Below are 17,390 nucleotides of genomic sequence, written 5' to 3'. Positions count from 1 at the left end.
ATGTGAGCTTGTGTATCTATACGAGCTTTGTAACATTCGTATCTCGAAAAATGAACGTGCACTTCTTCTTTTCTCTCTCTCTCTCTCTCTCTCTTTCTCTTAAAACATTTTTGCAATTTCGAAAGAGTTTTTATTGCCGAAGTCGACAGCTATGTACTGTCCATTTCCGTATATTTACTTTTCTTCATAAGGATATTTAAATTAAATTTGCTAGATGTAAAGACAAAGATATATATATATATATATATATATATATATATTCACACTTATTTAATATATATATATATATATGTTTAATATATTATATGATATGTAAATATATATATATATATATATATATAAATAATACAAATATATATATATATCTTGATATCCTATATGAAAATAGTTATTTTTATTTTATTTTATAAAACATTTATTGTCTTGTTTGTATCGATCTATAAAAATGTTGTTTTATAAGACACTTGTGAGATTTATCTTCCGTCATAGAAATTCGTTGGTATGGACGGTACACATGTTGCACAATAGTGGAAAAATCTTTCTTTGGTTCAATGCATCTCGTGGAATTCGTATTCGTAGCAATTTTTCCTAAACTACCTCGTGATCTTTTTGGTCGAAGGAACGTGAATGGCTTTTTTCGTCCTTCTACATCATTTAATCCTAGAAATATAATCAAACGAAAAGAAGAAGTTGATTGTCCGTGAACGATTTCTCGTTCGACGTGCAAAAGTTAAAGAAATATTCTGATTAGATTTTTTTTTTTCTAATGCAAAAAAAGGAAAAGAAAAAAGAAAGGGAAAGAAAGAAAACATCCTTAAAAATCCTACATAAATAATATATACATACTTAATAATTATATTCGTTATATAGATCTTTATAAAATATTGTTGAAAACGTCTGGTCCATGATAATCATGTCTTCTTACGATATTTCGCAAATTATCCGATTGAAGTGGTCATAAATTAAATTCGCAATGTATGCACAAAGGAGTGTATAAACGTCGAGTACAAGAAGTGCAAGATCATAAATTACGCTTCTGGATCACTCGGATAACGTTATACGACCTTTATTGAACTATGATAAATCTCTTTAAGATCATCGTTAACTTTTTATGCGATATCAGCTATATGATATAGAAAAATTAGTTTTTTGTTGAATAAAGAAGAATGAGAAGGTACAGAATGACTGAGAGAGAGAGAGAGAGAGAGATCATTTTTCGTTACAATTTTTAATCGTTTCTTTTAAATTTTTATTTTTAGATGTTTTCTCTTTTTCTCTTTTTTTTCTTTTTTTTTTTTTTTTTTTTTTAATTATTTTTAAAGCCTTGAACGTGCGATATTGAATTTTCCAGGTTAATCCGATAAAACTCTTCCCGTTCGACTAGTCGTATCATTGTAAATACAAACTCGTTATCATGCGTGCGTGTGTGTGTGTGTGTGTGTGTGTATGTGTATCGTAATGCAGTTCCATTATCTTCGAGCTTTTATCATAAATTTATGGTCGATAAGCGTACGCGTTAAACCATATCGGTTATTAATTTTCTTCGAGTGATAATTAGACGAACAACGAACGATAAATCGTTTCATGAATTGCACGGCGTTTAAATATTATTAACTGTATAATGATCGAAATGAAAAGAACTTCAGGATCGATTTATGTGTGTGTGTGTGTGTGTATGTGTGAGAGAGAGAGAGAGAGCTTTCGTGAATCGTTTCGCAAGCTTTCTCGTACAGTTAGAGGCAATATAAGCTCTCGAAGCATTGCCGACCGACGAAAACAAGCTTCTATTTGCCCGCGCGCGCCAAGTATGCTCTCATAAATTCTCATCGAGTGAGCATTAACCCGCTGCCTGTAGCAGCTTTTGCCTCGTGGTTGAGACATAATTTCATTTGAGCTCGTACTCGACTACGTATGTGCGATATCGCCTTGTCGAACGCGTTTCCGACTAAATGCTTTTGAAGTCTCAAACTTTTGCTTTTAAATAACCCTCCCTACTTTCCCCCCATTCCACCCTATCCTCCCTCATCCCACCCAAGGGGGGGGGAGAATATTTCACGGTGAATCGTTATGCGAAAGTTCGCAATTATTCTTTTTTCCTATTATTTTCTGTCTTCTTTTTTTCTTCCTTTTGTTTACTTTTTTTTTGTTTTTTTTTTTGTTTTTTTTTTTTTTTTTATTCAATAACTCCTTTACAACGATTTTAATTTCGATATTATTATTTACAATTTTTTGTTCGTTTGTATTTCTTTATTTTATTTGTTTTTTATTTTCTTGTTTTTCTTTTTTCTTTATCGGTTTTTTCGCTTCCTTTTTTTTCTTTTTTTCTTAAAGCGATATATACGAATCATTCATCGGGTAAAACTATTCAGGACGATTGAGGACTGTATGAATGTTTTTGATTTTTCTTTTCTTTTTTTTTTTTTTTTTTATAACAATAATCTTTATAATAATTGTAATCTTTTGTCATATTGTTCAATGTTACTACGACGCAATCTTTTTATTTTTCTTACTTCTTTTACAGTAATTTTTTTTTATATGAACTGACAATTAGAAAAATAATCCGAGTCATCTCGGTAATATTTAAAAGGCATACGTATTTTGTTTTCGTATGGTATTTCGAAAATTTTTAATTAGCATACATTAAAAGAATTCAATGTATTAAATGTAAACGTAATTTTTTTTCAATTTGTAATTATAAAAAAAAAAACACTTTTTATATTATTTAAATTAATGATGTCGAAATATGTTAAAAAATAAATGTACATACGATTTACATTGTTTTCATTATTACCGATTCGTATAGACTCGAATGGAAGATCCTTTTTATTGTAAAAACTCGTTATCAAATCAAGTGTCATATTTACTGATTTACAAATAATTGATTTATCGTTTGAACTAGTTGGAAATTCGAGTGTTAATTTAAAGCGTACGTTTGCATACTACTCCTCTCTCTCTCTCTCTGTCTCTCTCTCTCTCTCTCTCTGTCTCTCTCTCTCTCTCTCTCTCTCTCTCTCTCTCTCTCTCTCGTTCTCTCTCTTCGTCTTTCTCTAAAATCGCAAGCGTAATTACAGGAATAGTTGCTGAGTTGTTCTCTCTGTGTGTGTATATATATATATATATATATATGTGTGTGTGTGTGTGTGTGTGTATGTGTGTGTTGAGTTTCAGTGATAATACTTTTCTTCAAGAAAATGAAAATTGCATCGTAGGATATGAGAAGATATTGTCTTCTTCTTTTATCAGTTTTTTTTTTTTAACTTTTTCAGTATAATTTTGCAAATATTATAATAAAGTAAAATTGAACTTGATCAAAAAGACATTTTATAAAACGTCATATATCATTTTCATTATTATAATTGTAAATTATGTAATTATAATCTTTAAATGTTTATATAAAGTGAAGAGAAAAGAGTAATCATCGGACAAATTTAATTAGGTTGTAATTTAGGAAAATAGCAATTAAAATTTTAATAGTTATAGTTATAGTTATTTCAAGAAATATTTTGATTCAAATAGCATTTTTAACATAGAGGCAAACCAAAGTCAAGTACTGCGTACAATCGGCATATCTAGCGTAGATATATACATACATATACGTACATATGTATAATATATACGTGTTATATTAAGCATACATTTTTTGAATCGAATGCAATATTATATCAATGTAGCGACGAGTTATAATATTTGTTATGACATAAAGGGAACATATGTGTGTAAATGTGTGTGTGTATGTGTATGTACAATATTTGTGTATATATATATATATATATATATATATATATATATATATATATACGGTGTGAATTTTTTTAAATGGAAACCCCTCAGTAAATCAAAAACAATGTATTTTTAAAAAGAAGTTCGAAACAAAATTCTTTTTTTCTCACTAAAATGATTGTATTTTGTTATTATTATTATTATTATTATTATTTTTTTTTTTTTTTTTTAAATGAATGACTAATTTTTTCGACGGCATCTTATTTAATGCATAAAAAAAAAATAAACAATAAGCAATGGTTTTTTAACAGATTTTCTATACAATCTTTATATTTTATAATAAAATATAGAATGGGAGACGACAGGATAAGACTGGATTGGATGGAACAGGACAGGACACGGATGAGACGAAACGGAACAGAACGGAATGGGAACAGGAAAGGACAGGAGGACAAAGACGTTTCTATTTTATTTGTTTTTTTTTTCTTTTTTTTTTTTTTTTTTTAATAACAGATACTATTTGGTCCTATTTGATCCTATTGGATTCTATTAGATCTTATTCAATCCTACTTTATCTTTTCCAATTTTATTCGTCCTTTTCCCGTTTCTTTCTCCTGTTATAACCAGTTCTGTTCTTTTCTTGTTCTGTCCTGATACGTTCGGCCCTTTCCTATCCCTTTCCATGCCATCGTGCCCTGTCAGTTTCCTATCCTATATTTTCAAGTATGCCATAACATTTTGCTTTGAATATAATGATAAATATTGTAGGATATAATGGCTCTAAGAGAAAATCTTTAATCAGACAAAAGTTGCTAGTTTATTTTTTTTTCTTTTTTTGATAGAATTAATCGCCCTTAGAAAAAATTATGGGTATTCTATTTAAAAATACGAAAAAAAAAAAATATTAAGGAAAATTTTCATCGAATTTTTTTCTCGAAATACTTATTTAGGTGTCTCGATTTAAAAGAATCTTGGTGCGTATATGTATCAATATTTATGTTATGTGTAAAATGATGAGAAAAGAGAGAGAGAGAGAGAGAGAGAGAGAGAGAGAGAGAGAGACAATAGTGTTATCTATATAAGAAAGAAAAGTTATGTAAGCACGTGACAAAAAGTGCACATGAGAATACTTGTTCAAGTATATCCTCGCGTAACATCCCATGTTTTTTCTCGGTAATACGATGTAAATGTCTTCTGTAAATGGCTTTACAGTTTCGATTTCGAAACCGATTCGGTGCATTCGAGAATAAGCCGATTTAATTTACATTTAACTCGATTATTTCGCGCATTAATTAACTTTAAACGAGCAAGGATTTCTCCATTTGGAATTTTCGACAATTCTTTTTAATTCCAGATCGACGATACTTCCTTCTCTTTCTTTTCGTGTTTTTTTTTTTTTTTTTTTTTTTTTTTTTTTTAATTATATACAATTAGTATAATTATATTTTATTGAGTATAAAACTTATATTTAAAGGGACATATGAAAATAGTCGTGTATAAAAATTAAATCGAAATAAAAATTAAATACGAAGATTATAGAACCGTGTAAGCTTCGAAATAAAAATGTTATATTTGTTGAGGTATCATCATGCGCAAATTAAATCATTTTTATAACGTATAATTCTTCTTTTCCTTTTTTTTTCCTCTTCTGACCTTCTTCTTTTCTTTTTTTCTTTTTTTTTTTTTGTTTTCTTACAAAAGGTATTTATTTACAGGCGCGGTCTAATCCCATAGCTAATCTCATTTACAGCCTCCTACGGTAATCTCGTAGTACGTTTATTCGATAAGAAAGACAACGACAATAGCCAGATATTTTCTATTCTCTCGTTAAGTTCACACTAAGTTTCATGAAATATGAATGATCAAAGAAATTTTTCATAATTAAATATAATTAATATACACTCTCGGGTATACGGATACTCGAACGTAATTCAAAGGTGTTATGTTATATAGTTGTATATATTATAATTATAGTATTCGTTAAAAGATATCATTATATACCATCGAAGTTTATAGAACGAAGATTTAAACGATGAACCTTTATACCCAGTTTACAAATCAAGATTAGGTGTCATACTGTCCTCATTAGTGAGTTCTAAGAAATATACCCTTAACGACTTTCATAATTTACCTTTTCTCTTCGTGAAAATACAACTTGATTAAACGTATTTAATTCGAGCTGTCTTATCTTTCTTAACGTTAAATAAAGTCTAAATTTGACCTAAGAGGGATAAGGGGTAACCTATTTCATGTTTCATCTCTTCTTTTCCTTCTCTCTCTCTCTCTCTCTCTCTCTCTCTCTCTCTTTCTCTTTCTTTATTTTCATTCATTTCATTTTACTCTTCAGTCGCTTCCCTTTTTACAGCATTTTATCGAAGAAATTTCTCTCTCTCTCTTTCTCTCTCTTTCTCTTTTTTCAAGGATCTTTTTCTAATTTAATTAATTTAAAGTTAGAAATGATGAAATCATTGAATCCATCGTACAAATTGTTCATGAAATAATCCAACTAACTTCAATAACGTTTCAGATCGCAAAGCTCTTCTCATATACATGGACAATGGGTCTTTTCCTATGTAAATCTGTGCATTACATGCAAAGTGTTTCGGCCATTTGCTCCGTCGTCACACTCACAGCCATGTCGATTGAAAGGTAAGACGTAAGATTTAAACGTTAATTTCTTAAATCTTTTGTATAATTTACGATATACGAATATTTACTTGTTGTTAATTGTTTATGAATATACAAATAATATAATATAAGTGATAAAGTATATGTAAGAGTTATTAGTTCAATATAGAAATAATTATAAAGTAATATTTTTCATGTTTACGTTAACGTATTAAATATTTTAATTAAAAATTATTAAATATTTTAATAAAATTAATTGTCAAATATTTTTATTAAATATTAAATACTTTAATGTTTATCATTAATTCAACGTAAGAACGAACGTTAAGATTTTGAACGTGAAAGTTAATAATATACATTATTTCGATGATCTCTAATAAAAAAATATTATTTCGATATATTCTTTTAAAATTCAGAGAAGCTGCAAAAAACTTCACATTTATTTTCAAATCAAGAACATTCTTCTCTCGTCTTTGTCAAATAAAATTCATACAATTTTCTTGGAAAATTTACCCGAAGAAGGTATCCCTTCCATTATCTCCCTTTCTCTCTTTTTAGTCTCTTCAGTTCTCTTGTTTTTTTACTTCGAAATAAAGTGTCTTTGATTTAGTACCGACGTTTACGTTTTTCCCATACGTTTCATATATTGAAATTCTTTTTAGAAAAATATTTCCATTTTCTACTTTAACACCGTTCGCAGTAGAAATAACGTGGTTTTTTGTCAAAAGCTTTCATCGTACATCCTTTCTCCATTAGCATAATACTGTATCAATAAAACTGTAAAACATTGCCAGTGACATTTATAGAAATATGATACGCTTAATATAAGAAGAAAGAAAAAACCAAAAAAACAAGAAAGAAAACAAAAAAAAACAAAAAACAAAAAAAAAAAAGGAAAAAGAAATAAAAACAGATAAAAACAAAACCATAGGTGTGCCATGGACATGTTTTTGATATATCAACGAGGGTATGGAATAAATAACAAAATAAAAATTATTATCCCCTCATTGCTGTCCGCGATAATTTTCCTTTCTTTCTTTTTCCTTTTTCTTTTTTTTTTCTTTTCTTTTTTTGTTTGTTTTCTCTTCCTTTTCTTTTTCTTTCACCTTCATTCTTCTTCTTTTTCTTCCCTTTCCTTCCCTTTCTAAATTCGAATTAAATTCTCGAAAATCGACAAAAAAATTTTCTTATCGCAGAAATACGAGTCGAACGATTCATTTGTCCTTTTTATATCGTGGAAAATGTGGCCGACTGATTGGCGGATGTCGAGGTCACGATGAAAACCCGTGTGGCAGAGCAATTTATATTCATGCTAGCGTATTCGGTTGATAGTCGAGAGTTAAAGATGGGATGGGTGGGTGGGGAGAGGGGGTTTGACGTGATGAGTGTGACAAGGGAAGGGATGGAGAGGGACAAGGGTTGGCGGGGAGGAAAATATCGGCTCGCGAAGAAGATCACGGTCCGAAAATCAGAGAGGAACTGAACTTTTTTCGTATCTCGCCCTTTTTTTTTCTCTTCTCTTCTTTTCTTCTCTTTTTTCTTTTTTTTGCTTCCTTTTTTCTTTTCTTCCTTTTTCTTTTTTCTCCTTTCTTCCTTTTTCCCTTTTTTGAACGTTTTAAATGAAAAGAGAGTGAGAGAGAGAGAGAGAGAGAGAGAGAGAGAGAAAATGAGAACGAAGTTAGAGAAGAAAAAGAAGGAATATCGTGGAGTGTCGTGAAAATGGACGTATTTTTGGAATGCCATGCAAATGATCCGTCGAGATTCAACGGCCCATTAGGCGATTTCGTCGACATGGTTATTATACTACGAAGGATATTCTCCCCTCTTTCTTTCTCTCTCTCTCTCTCTCTCTCTCTCTCTTTTTCTTTTTTTTTTTTTTGTTGAGATCTCTCGTAAAAGTCGACGATTGGCGTGGTATCGTTCGAATAAAATGTCCTTCCCATTAGAAATATTTGCTAGTAATATTCACTTATTGTAATATGGGATGTTATTTAGATTAATATGTAATATTAATTTTCGTTTAGAAATATATTATTTATTCGTAAATGATATAAGTAATAATGAATGTTTATTGACGTATCATCGATGACGAGGAATTTCGTGAAATTATATTTGATATATTATAAACGTTTTACTATAATTACTCTCTCTCTCTCTATCTCTCTCTCTCTTTATATATATTTACATACTGTGTGACAATAATATTTCATACACACGGTATTTGTGGAATCTCATTTATTGTACGCAACAAATCGTGATTAACGGGTGACGAGAATTAGCAAAAGTTATTGCATGAGATTACGTTTGGAAGTAGGGCGGGAAGTAGCGTGGTTGGTTTAGTGGGATTGGGGTTAGTTGAGGAGGGTTGTGATGGGGGATGCTTGGTATACGTCGAAAAAAAGTTAATTAGGAGAAGTGAAAAATTGTTATATATATATATATATATATATATATATACATGTAATTTTACTACGTGGTATTCGCGTACACGTGTTTTTTTTATTTCTTTTCCTTTTTTTTTTTTTTGCTCTATTCTTTTTCTTTTTCTTTTTTTCTTTTTCTAATAAATAACATCCATGATTTGAAAAGCTTGACATGATAAAATGAGAAAAATTGATTTGACGTTAAGTCAATCAATCGATTTCGTAATTGTTTGTTGAAACATTGAACGTTACAATTTTCGTGTATATCGAACACTTGAGTTTCTTTAACGTTTCTATTTATACAGATAAATATAGGAATATATAAATGGAACACATACCATGAGTTTAATCGATAGAACTACTCCTTTATTACACTGCGGCTTTATCTTCCTATGTGTATTCTCGTTTCCATGGATCTACTTATGTAGATAGGATCCTACGCAATATTAGACATACTGGAATAGATCCCATTGATATATATATATATATATATATATATATATATATATATAGATATAAATTGTACGTATCTTTACCTATTATGGTTAAATATATTTTAATATTTATTGCTTCGCATTAATCTTTAATATGATTATATGAATATGCATAATCTAATTGAAAGGATACATTGTCCTGACGACATTTCAATGGTATTACGTTGAAGTTTAATTGATGAGTATCTAATATTATTATTAATCAAAATTTGTCATAATACTTCGTGTCCTTTTTAATTTTTCTCCATTATTATTTCTTTATGTCAATCTTTCCATGTATTGTTCTTTTTCTTCTTTCTTTCTTTCTTTTTTTCTTTTTCTTTTTTTCTTTTTTTCTTTTTTGTGATCACAATCATTGATGGTATCAAGAAATGTATCAAAAAAATGATGTATCAAGAATAAATGAAAATTTTTTTCTGATAAATTTTTTTGTATAGGTATTATGCCATCGTTCATCCAATGAGAGCGCAGTATACTTGTACGATAAGCCAGGCAAGGAGAATAGTAATAATCACGTGGGCTGCCTCATTTCTTTTAGGTATACCAATGGTATTTACACAGGTAAAATAATTTTTTATTATATATATAAATATATATATATACATATATATATATAAAACTATTGTTTCCTTTTAGAATCCATCCATCCATCCAAACCTCCCCCCCGACCTTTTCTCCTGCCCTTTTCTTGATACGAAATATTAATTAGAAATATTTTACACTATTAAAAAATATATTACAATATTAGTTAAAAATATTTTATTTTATAGGTCGATCATAAAAGTTATGAAAAATGCACCGAACAGTAACATTGTTATTTGAAAATTCTTTTTTAAAATGGTTAGATTAACATAAATATATTATATGTACACATATATATAGATATGTATATATATATATATATATATATATATATATACATATGTACAAAACTTCAGCCTTTTAAATTATTCATACATGCTTGATTATTCCAATTCTATCTATTCGTTTTCGTTATCCTATCTCTCTTCCATCTTTTTCTTCGTTCTGTTTTTTTTTTCTTCTTTTTTTCTTTCTTTTTTTTTTTCTGCCACAGAACGCAAAAGCGATCTTTCTAAAATCTCGTCGCTTTCATCGAAATAATGCATTTACCGAGAACGATGTGTGCGGGTTCAACAAATTGATAAAAAAAAAAAAAAAAAAAAAAAAGAAAAAAAAAAAAAAAAAAAAAAAGAATAGATAAAAAAAAAAAGAAAAAAAAAGGGTCGAGTTACGAGAGTTTTCGATTTCAATTTCTAGCACGTTAAACGGAGATAGTTGCAGAGTTGCAATTTTTGTTTCAATTTATAAACCACCAGCAAACGATCCGAATATTTTTATTCTTATCGTTCTTTCTGTCTTTTTTTGTTTTTCTTTTTGTTTTTTTTCCCATTCTTCTTTCTGTTTCTTTCTTCTTTTTTTTTTTCTCTCTCTCCGGGCTATCTTATCTTCGGTCGCAATAAATTTTTATACCCTTTCTCAAACTCCCTCCCTCCCCCCTTCCCTTTCTCTCTCTCTCTCTCTCTCTCTCTCTGTTTCGTCGTTTGTCGTAGATCACTTTTTAATTCTCGCCATTGGTTTCTCCATGATACAACAACGTGTCCGAGACTATCTCTCTCTCTCTCTCTCTCTCTCTCTCTCTCTCTCTCTCTCTCTCTCTCGCTCCTACTCTCTCTCTCTCTCTCTCTCGCTCCTACTCTCTCTCTCTCTTTCTCTCTACCATTTTCCCAATGGAGTTTCCTTCAAAGAGAGAAAAAATTGAGTTTTACGCTAGATAAAAGCGGAAAGGGTATTACGAGCGTACGTTGACGTGCCCGTTACCACTCCGTTTCTCCACGAAGATCTGACGTTTATTCGAATGTCAAAGAAAAAGATATGCCGATCGATGAACTGTCGATGCAATTTCTGAGGATGAGAATTCTATGTATCTATATGTATGTACATATATACGTATAAATATATATATATATATATATATATATATTATACATATATATATATATAATATATATATATATATATATATATATATATATATATGTCATATGTATATATCATATATATATCATGAAATTTCGCTTGATATATACATATATATATATATATAATACTAAAGAAATATATAAGTTTTTATATATATTAGAAAGGACATTTGAAAAAATTTCGTTTTCCTATTTAATCATTCCTTTTGAATTTTTTTTTTTATTTTTGAAAATAAAAGTCGATTGGAACGAACTATCGAGAAATTCTAACAAAAAAAAAAAAAAATGAAAAGTAAAAGAAAAAAGAAAAAAAATTTGAATTTATATAATAATAAATTATAATAAAATTTCTTTATATTATTAATTAAATATTCCTATTTTATCTTTAGAGGCACAAAGAAGTTGGACAAAGGGTTGTAGCTTATTGGTGTGTTCGCGATTCTGATGCAGCATTTTTATGGAGAGCACACGAGGTTTATATGCTCGTACTTGTTCTTCTATTACCGCTTACTGTAATGGCCTTTTGTTATACTGCAATTTGCTGGGAAATTTGGAGAGTTATGAAACGTCGTTATCATATGACTTCGAGACACGCGTAAGTAATTCTTTTCTTTTTCTTTTTTCCCTACCCCCGTAATATTTGATGATCGTATGAATATGATAATATAGTATGATAATATAATATAATATTATGATATTTATATTATACTATAGTATTCATAATATATAAATATTATTATTTTATTATTATATATTAATATTATTATACAATATAATTATAATATTATAATTATAGTGTATATTAATACTAATTATTTTATTGATTCTATAATATATATGTATATATATATATTATATATATATATATTATATATATATATATATATTCTATTATTGCATATACATAATATAATATGTAGTATAATATTAATATTCTACTCTATAAAATATAATATAATAAAAAATAATATTATATTATGTTTCATGTAATAAAATTTAATATAATTGTAAATATAATAAAATTTCATAGAAAAATAAATTGTAAAATTGTTTCTAATAGATAAGCAATATATCAATGTAAATATTCTCATGTACTTATTACAAATTCGTGATGAAATTTATTTCTCTTACCGTTCGAAACATTCTTGATACAAAAATAAGATTAATTCGATAAATCGATGAAGTTCAGGTGCCAAAATACCTGTATATCACCATGTGTATGTATGTATGTATGTATGTATATATAGTATAGGTATATTTTTTTCAATTAAACTGTTTGCGCGAATGACAAAAAAAGGAAATTAGATTACGGCCGCAAACGATAAGAAATAAAAATTATATATAATTTGTCGGATATTAAATTAAATTAATCGTGTGATAATTAATAATATAGAATTTTATCGTACATGGAGATGGGGATATTGAGTTAACGCCTGTGATTAAATCCGCCATTTGTCATAGTTATGTTATGCAACGAAATTGCCATTAATCGAAGATACCCAAACGATCGAAGCAATAGCTCCATTCGTTTATATTGCTCACATAATCGAGACCAACATAGAAGCAATAAAAATCATGGAGTCCAATGGTGATGATGGAAATCTTTTTGATAAACAGGAAGATATATTTCAAAGTGCAAATAGCCATAGTTAATGTTTTTCCCTTTTTATTTTCGTGCGTTTTTTTTTGTTCTTTTTTTTATCGTCTTTTTTTTCTCATTTCCTTTCGATGTAAAATCTGAGGGTACCTTGGATCGTTCGAAAATAGATTGAGCCAAAGAGAACCAACCGATCGAATGTACTTACGTACTTACTTATACAGTTCTGCCAGTCCGTAAATGTGTGCGAGCAAATATTCTCGCAACTGGTTGGATTTACAGAAAGAAACTTTATTCACTCAGAGAGAGAGAGAGAGAGAGAGAGAGAGAGAAATTCGCATGTTACTGAGTCAGCTGCAAAGTGCATATAAAAATATTTCCTTTCTTTTTTTATTTTTTTTTTATTCCTTTTTTTCTGTTTCTTTTTTCCTTTCTTTTTTTTCTTTTTTTTGAATCAATGCCTATAATTCTTTTTAACGATCAATCGCAGTCAAGATTGTATCTCCGATGATGAAAAATGATCGACATCTTAAGTATTAAAGTGTCTAGTTGACTTTTCATATGATTTTCATTTAAAAAAATAATCATCGTGTTACGTAATATTTCTTTTTGACAATACGTTAAAATACGCGACAGTTTGTTTTGTAAATAATGTATTTTTATTTTATACGTGTAATTATATTCATAAAATATAATAGAAACGTCTTAATCAGTCGTTAAAATGTATATCAATTTTAATATCGATAATAATACAATTTTGAAAAATTGTATTGATCTTTCATAATTCAAAAGTATTACGATTGAGAGAGAAAACAAAAAATTACTTAATTACATTTAATTTATTTAGACTTTCTAGCTGATTCAGTACTGTACAAAATTTTTTTTTAATAAACTTTTTCATAATTTCAAATTTGTTTGGATATTTATAAGTGTACAGTATACGTGTACAGAGTGTTATATTTAAATGCTAACGATCTTATAATTTAAGAATAATCAGAGCTATGAAAAAAATATTTATACGAAAGTTGTTTAGCATAAACGAATTACATTATGATATATAAATAATTTTTACATTTTTGTGTTAGAAGGGAAGGTTTAAGGTTATAAAAGATGTTTTCTTTGTTTTTTGTATTTTTTTTATTTTTTTTTCTTTTTTTTTTTTAATACGGTTATTTTTTTTATCAACGTGAAATGATAGATGAGATTAAGACGAATCTAACGATAATTTATAATACCGTAATCCGTACGTGAAAAAAAAAAAGAATTCTGGAGTGAAGAAAAAATTCACAAAAATTGCGAACAAATCAATGCACGTGAACAAAATATCTGCCATGTCGAAATTAGATTCTGTATCTTTGAGACGTAGAAATGTCATTTTAACGGTTCAATTAAAAAATTTGCATATTTTTGACGAGTACCAACGATAAAAAAATGATCCAATAATTATTTCCTGCATCGATTATTATTTACGTAAATTGATAAAATTTTGGGATTCTTCTTTTTTTTTTTTTTTTTTTTTTATACTCATGGTCTCACAACAAGGTTATAGTATTATAAGTCGCTGTATTCTTACTGATCTCAATTATCTTCTCGCGATATTAAGAATATGTAGTTCCATTTAAAAAAATTACGATAGTCTTGAAATCTCTTTTATCATTCCATTCACACAAAAACTATTTATACCGCACAATGTGTTACTTTATATCGAAGAACTTTTGTAGGAAAAATTTTTTTGTAACTTCAATTCTTCGTCAGATATTCTACCGTTTACAGTAAAATGTATTACCTTATGAATATTATACATATATATATATATATATATATATATATATATATGTATGTATGTCGTAGTGAACATGAAACCGCTTAGCCCGCGTATTAAGATGACTTTTCGATTTTCCACCTCGAATATTTTCCAATGTTAAGAAAAGTTCAATAATAGAAAAACTATCGATTTTTATATTATAATTGTAACGTGAATTTTTATTATGACTTATATAATCCATTGAACGTTCTATTCTAAATATTTTAATTATATTATATATATATATATTTATAAATAAATATAAATACATATATTTATTTTATATATAATCATGATATTTAGTTTTCAACTAGTGTATCATATATAATTTGATTATCAGCTGTCAATATCAATCTTGAAAAGTATTTCAATGAATAAATGTTCGATAAATAGATAAATGAATACCTAATCGATTCGAATCGAATAGAATTCTCTCTTCTTGATTCCCTATGTGATTAGGTTATCGGTCAAGGCGAGAATTTCTTTGGTGAAACTCATACAGTGCTAAAGTACAGTGAGTACAACAAAGTTTTGATCGATCGTTTGAACCACCAAGAGAAGGAAGGGAACGTCTAAAGTACTGCTAATGACTTTTGTCGTATCCGTGATTACAGAAAATGTTGGAAACGTTCGAATTTTGCAAACATTTTCGATTATATTCGTAAAAATGAAATGCACGATTTTCGATAGGATTGCGAATAATTCGATCTTCGAAATTATCGTCGAGAGATACGAATTATAATTTAACAAAAATATAATATTTTAACAAAAAAAAAAAAAAAAAAAAAAAAAAAAAAATTATACACTTCTTTTTCTTCTCTTTTTTTTCCTTTCTTTCTTCTCTCTTTTCTTTTCCTTCTTTTTTTTTATTTTTTTTCTTATTCTTACGAGGAACCATTCCAAAAAAGTTCGCGCCTTTCCTTTTCTTTTCTTTTTTTTTTCTTTTTCTCTAAATGTACAAACGTCATTCTTAAAAAGCGAAAAATCGAGAGTAAAGGAGGAGTCAAAAAAAAAAAAAAAAAAAGAAAAAAGAAAAAAAGAAAGAAAGAAAAAAAAAATAGTAAACAAAACCGCATCAAAAAGTATCCTAAAGTTTAGGATATATATATATATATATATATGAAAAGGACATTTGGTTTCTTCTTCTTTAATTTTATTTATCTTTTGTTTTTATTCTTCTTTTTTGTTTGTTTTTTTTCTTTTTTTTTTTTCTTTTTTTCCTTCAATCTCTCTCTTCTTTTTTCTTTTGAAGAAAGAGAGATAGAGATAGAGAGAGAGAGAGAGTGAGAGCATTAAGACGATTAGAATCTTTTGTTGATTTTTCGTAGATGAAAGAACGTATGAGTGTCTGCGAACATATTTCGTTTTCCACTTCCTCGATCTCGTTACGATAACTAGATATGTTTATTTTGTCTGAACCGGACGTGCCTCTGCGAGTAGCAACAAGATACCCGTTTTCCAATTTCTTCGTTGCTGAGTTAGCTCTTGGATTTTCAGCTTTCGAACGGAATCTGACGGAATTTCTATGAATGGACTAATATTGTAGAAAAGTAAAGAAAGAAAGAAAGAAAGAAAGAAAAAAAAAAGAAAACAGAAAAAAAAGGAAGTACAAACGAGCAATAAAACGATTCATATTTGTTATCATTAATTATATCATTAATCATTGTGTATTATCGATGAAATTTTCTCTTTCTCTTTTTTTTTTTTTTTCTTTTTCTTTTTTTTCTTCTTTCCTTTTTTACGTTTCTTTTTCAGACTCAATCCGAACAACGTAGACGCAGAATCTATACCAATGACACAGAGACAAATTAGTATGCGAAATGGACGTCGGTCACGTCGAGAGAATGGCCAAACGGAAGAAGAATCTCGAACTATGAAACAGGTATATGTATCTCTTGCATATTTAATCAATTTCTTCTCTACGGGATTATTTTGTTAAAATTATAACAACTAGAATAATATATAATTGGTTATATATATATATATATATATACATATATGTATATATTTTATATAATATAATATTATATTTATTATTATATAATATATATATTATAATATATTTTATATATTATATAGATATATTATATGATGTATAAAACATGATATATATATATATATATATATATATATATATATATATATATGTCTCTCTATATATAATCAATATGTTTTCAGAAGAATTTTATTAAAATTATAGCAAGTGCAATAACATATAATCGATTAATATTATTATATATATTTTTTTATATTAATATATATTTTTTTTCATATTAATATATATTTTCATATATATCATATAATTTATTATATTATAATTTTCTAATATATTTTCTTGGAAAAATTATTAAAAATTACTTAATGATGCAATCAGTTATCATACTTGTTCCTTTAGCCTAGGTAATATTTGTTCTATAGGTGGTAAAGATGTTAGTAGCTGTTGTGGTTCTCTTCGCTATTTGTTGGGGTCCTATATTAATCGACAACGTGCTCACAGCTTACCACATCCTACCGCGTCAGAGAAAGGGAATTTATAAACACATGAACACGGCTTTCCATTTAATGGCTTATTTCAACAGGTAATATCGTCATCCCCATCATCATTATCATCATCATCATCATCATCATCATCATCATCGTCATCATCATCATCATCATTATTATTATTATTATTATTATTATTATTATTATTACTATTATTAATATCTTCATCTTATAGTTTAT

The 17,390-nt window shown here is 27.9% G+C and overlaps 1 protein-coding gene across 4 annotated transcripts in view; it reads left to right on the top strand.

Annotated features, from left to right (window-relative positions):
* LOC118443734 (galanin receptor type 1) overlaps positions 1 to 17,390 on the top strand; it is a 50,632-nt gene that overhangs the window by 25,078 nt on the left and 8,164 nt on the right. For all 4 annotated transcript variants that reach the window (XM_035871150.2, XM_085655123.1, XM_035871152.2 and 1 more), the window contains exons 4-8: positions 6,248 to 6,369; positions 9,703 to 9,826; positions 11,655 to 11,860; positions 16,422 to 16,548; positions 17,085 to 17,245. In XM_035871150.2, coding sequence (XP_035727043.2) covers positions 6,248 to 6,369; positions 9,703 to 9,826; positions 11,655 to 11,860; positions 16,422 to 16,548; positions 17,085 to 17,245 — 740 coding nt within the window. The remainder of the gene's footprint in view (positions 1 to 6,247; positions 6,370 to 9,702; positions 9,827 to 11,654; positions 11,861 to 16,421; positions 16,549 to 17,084; positions 17,246 to 17,390) is intronic.

This window comes from Vespa mandarinia, chromosome 1, assembly GCF_050613455.1.
Source record: "Vespa mandarinia isolate Hongniang chromosome 1, ASM5061345v1, whole genome shotgun sequence".
In the NCBI taxonomy this organism is placed as follows: Eukaryota; Metazoa; Arthropoda; class Insecta; order Hymenoptera; family Vespidae; genus Vespa; species Vespa mandarinia.
The sequence above is the reverse complement of the archived record's forward strand: the minus strand, read 5'-3'. Positions and strand labels throughout refer to the sequence as shown.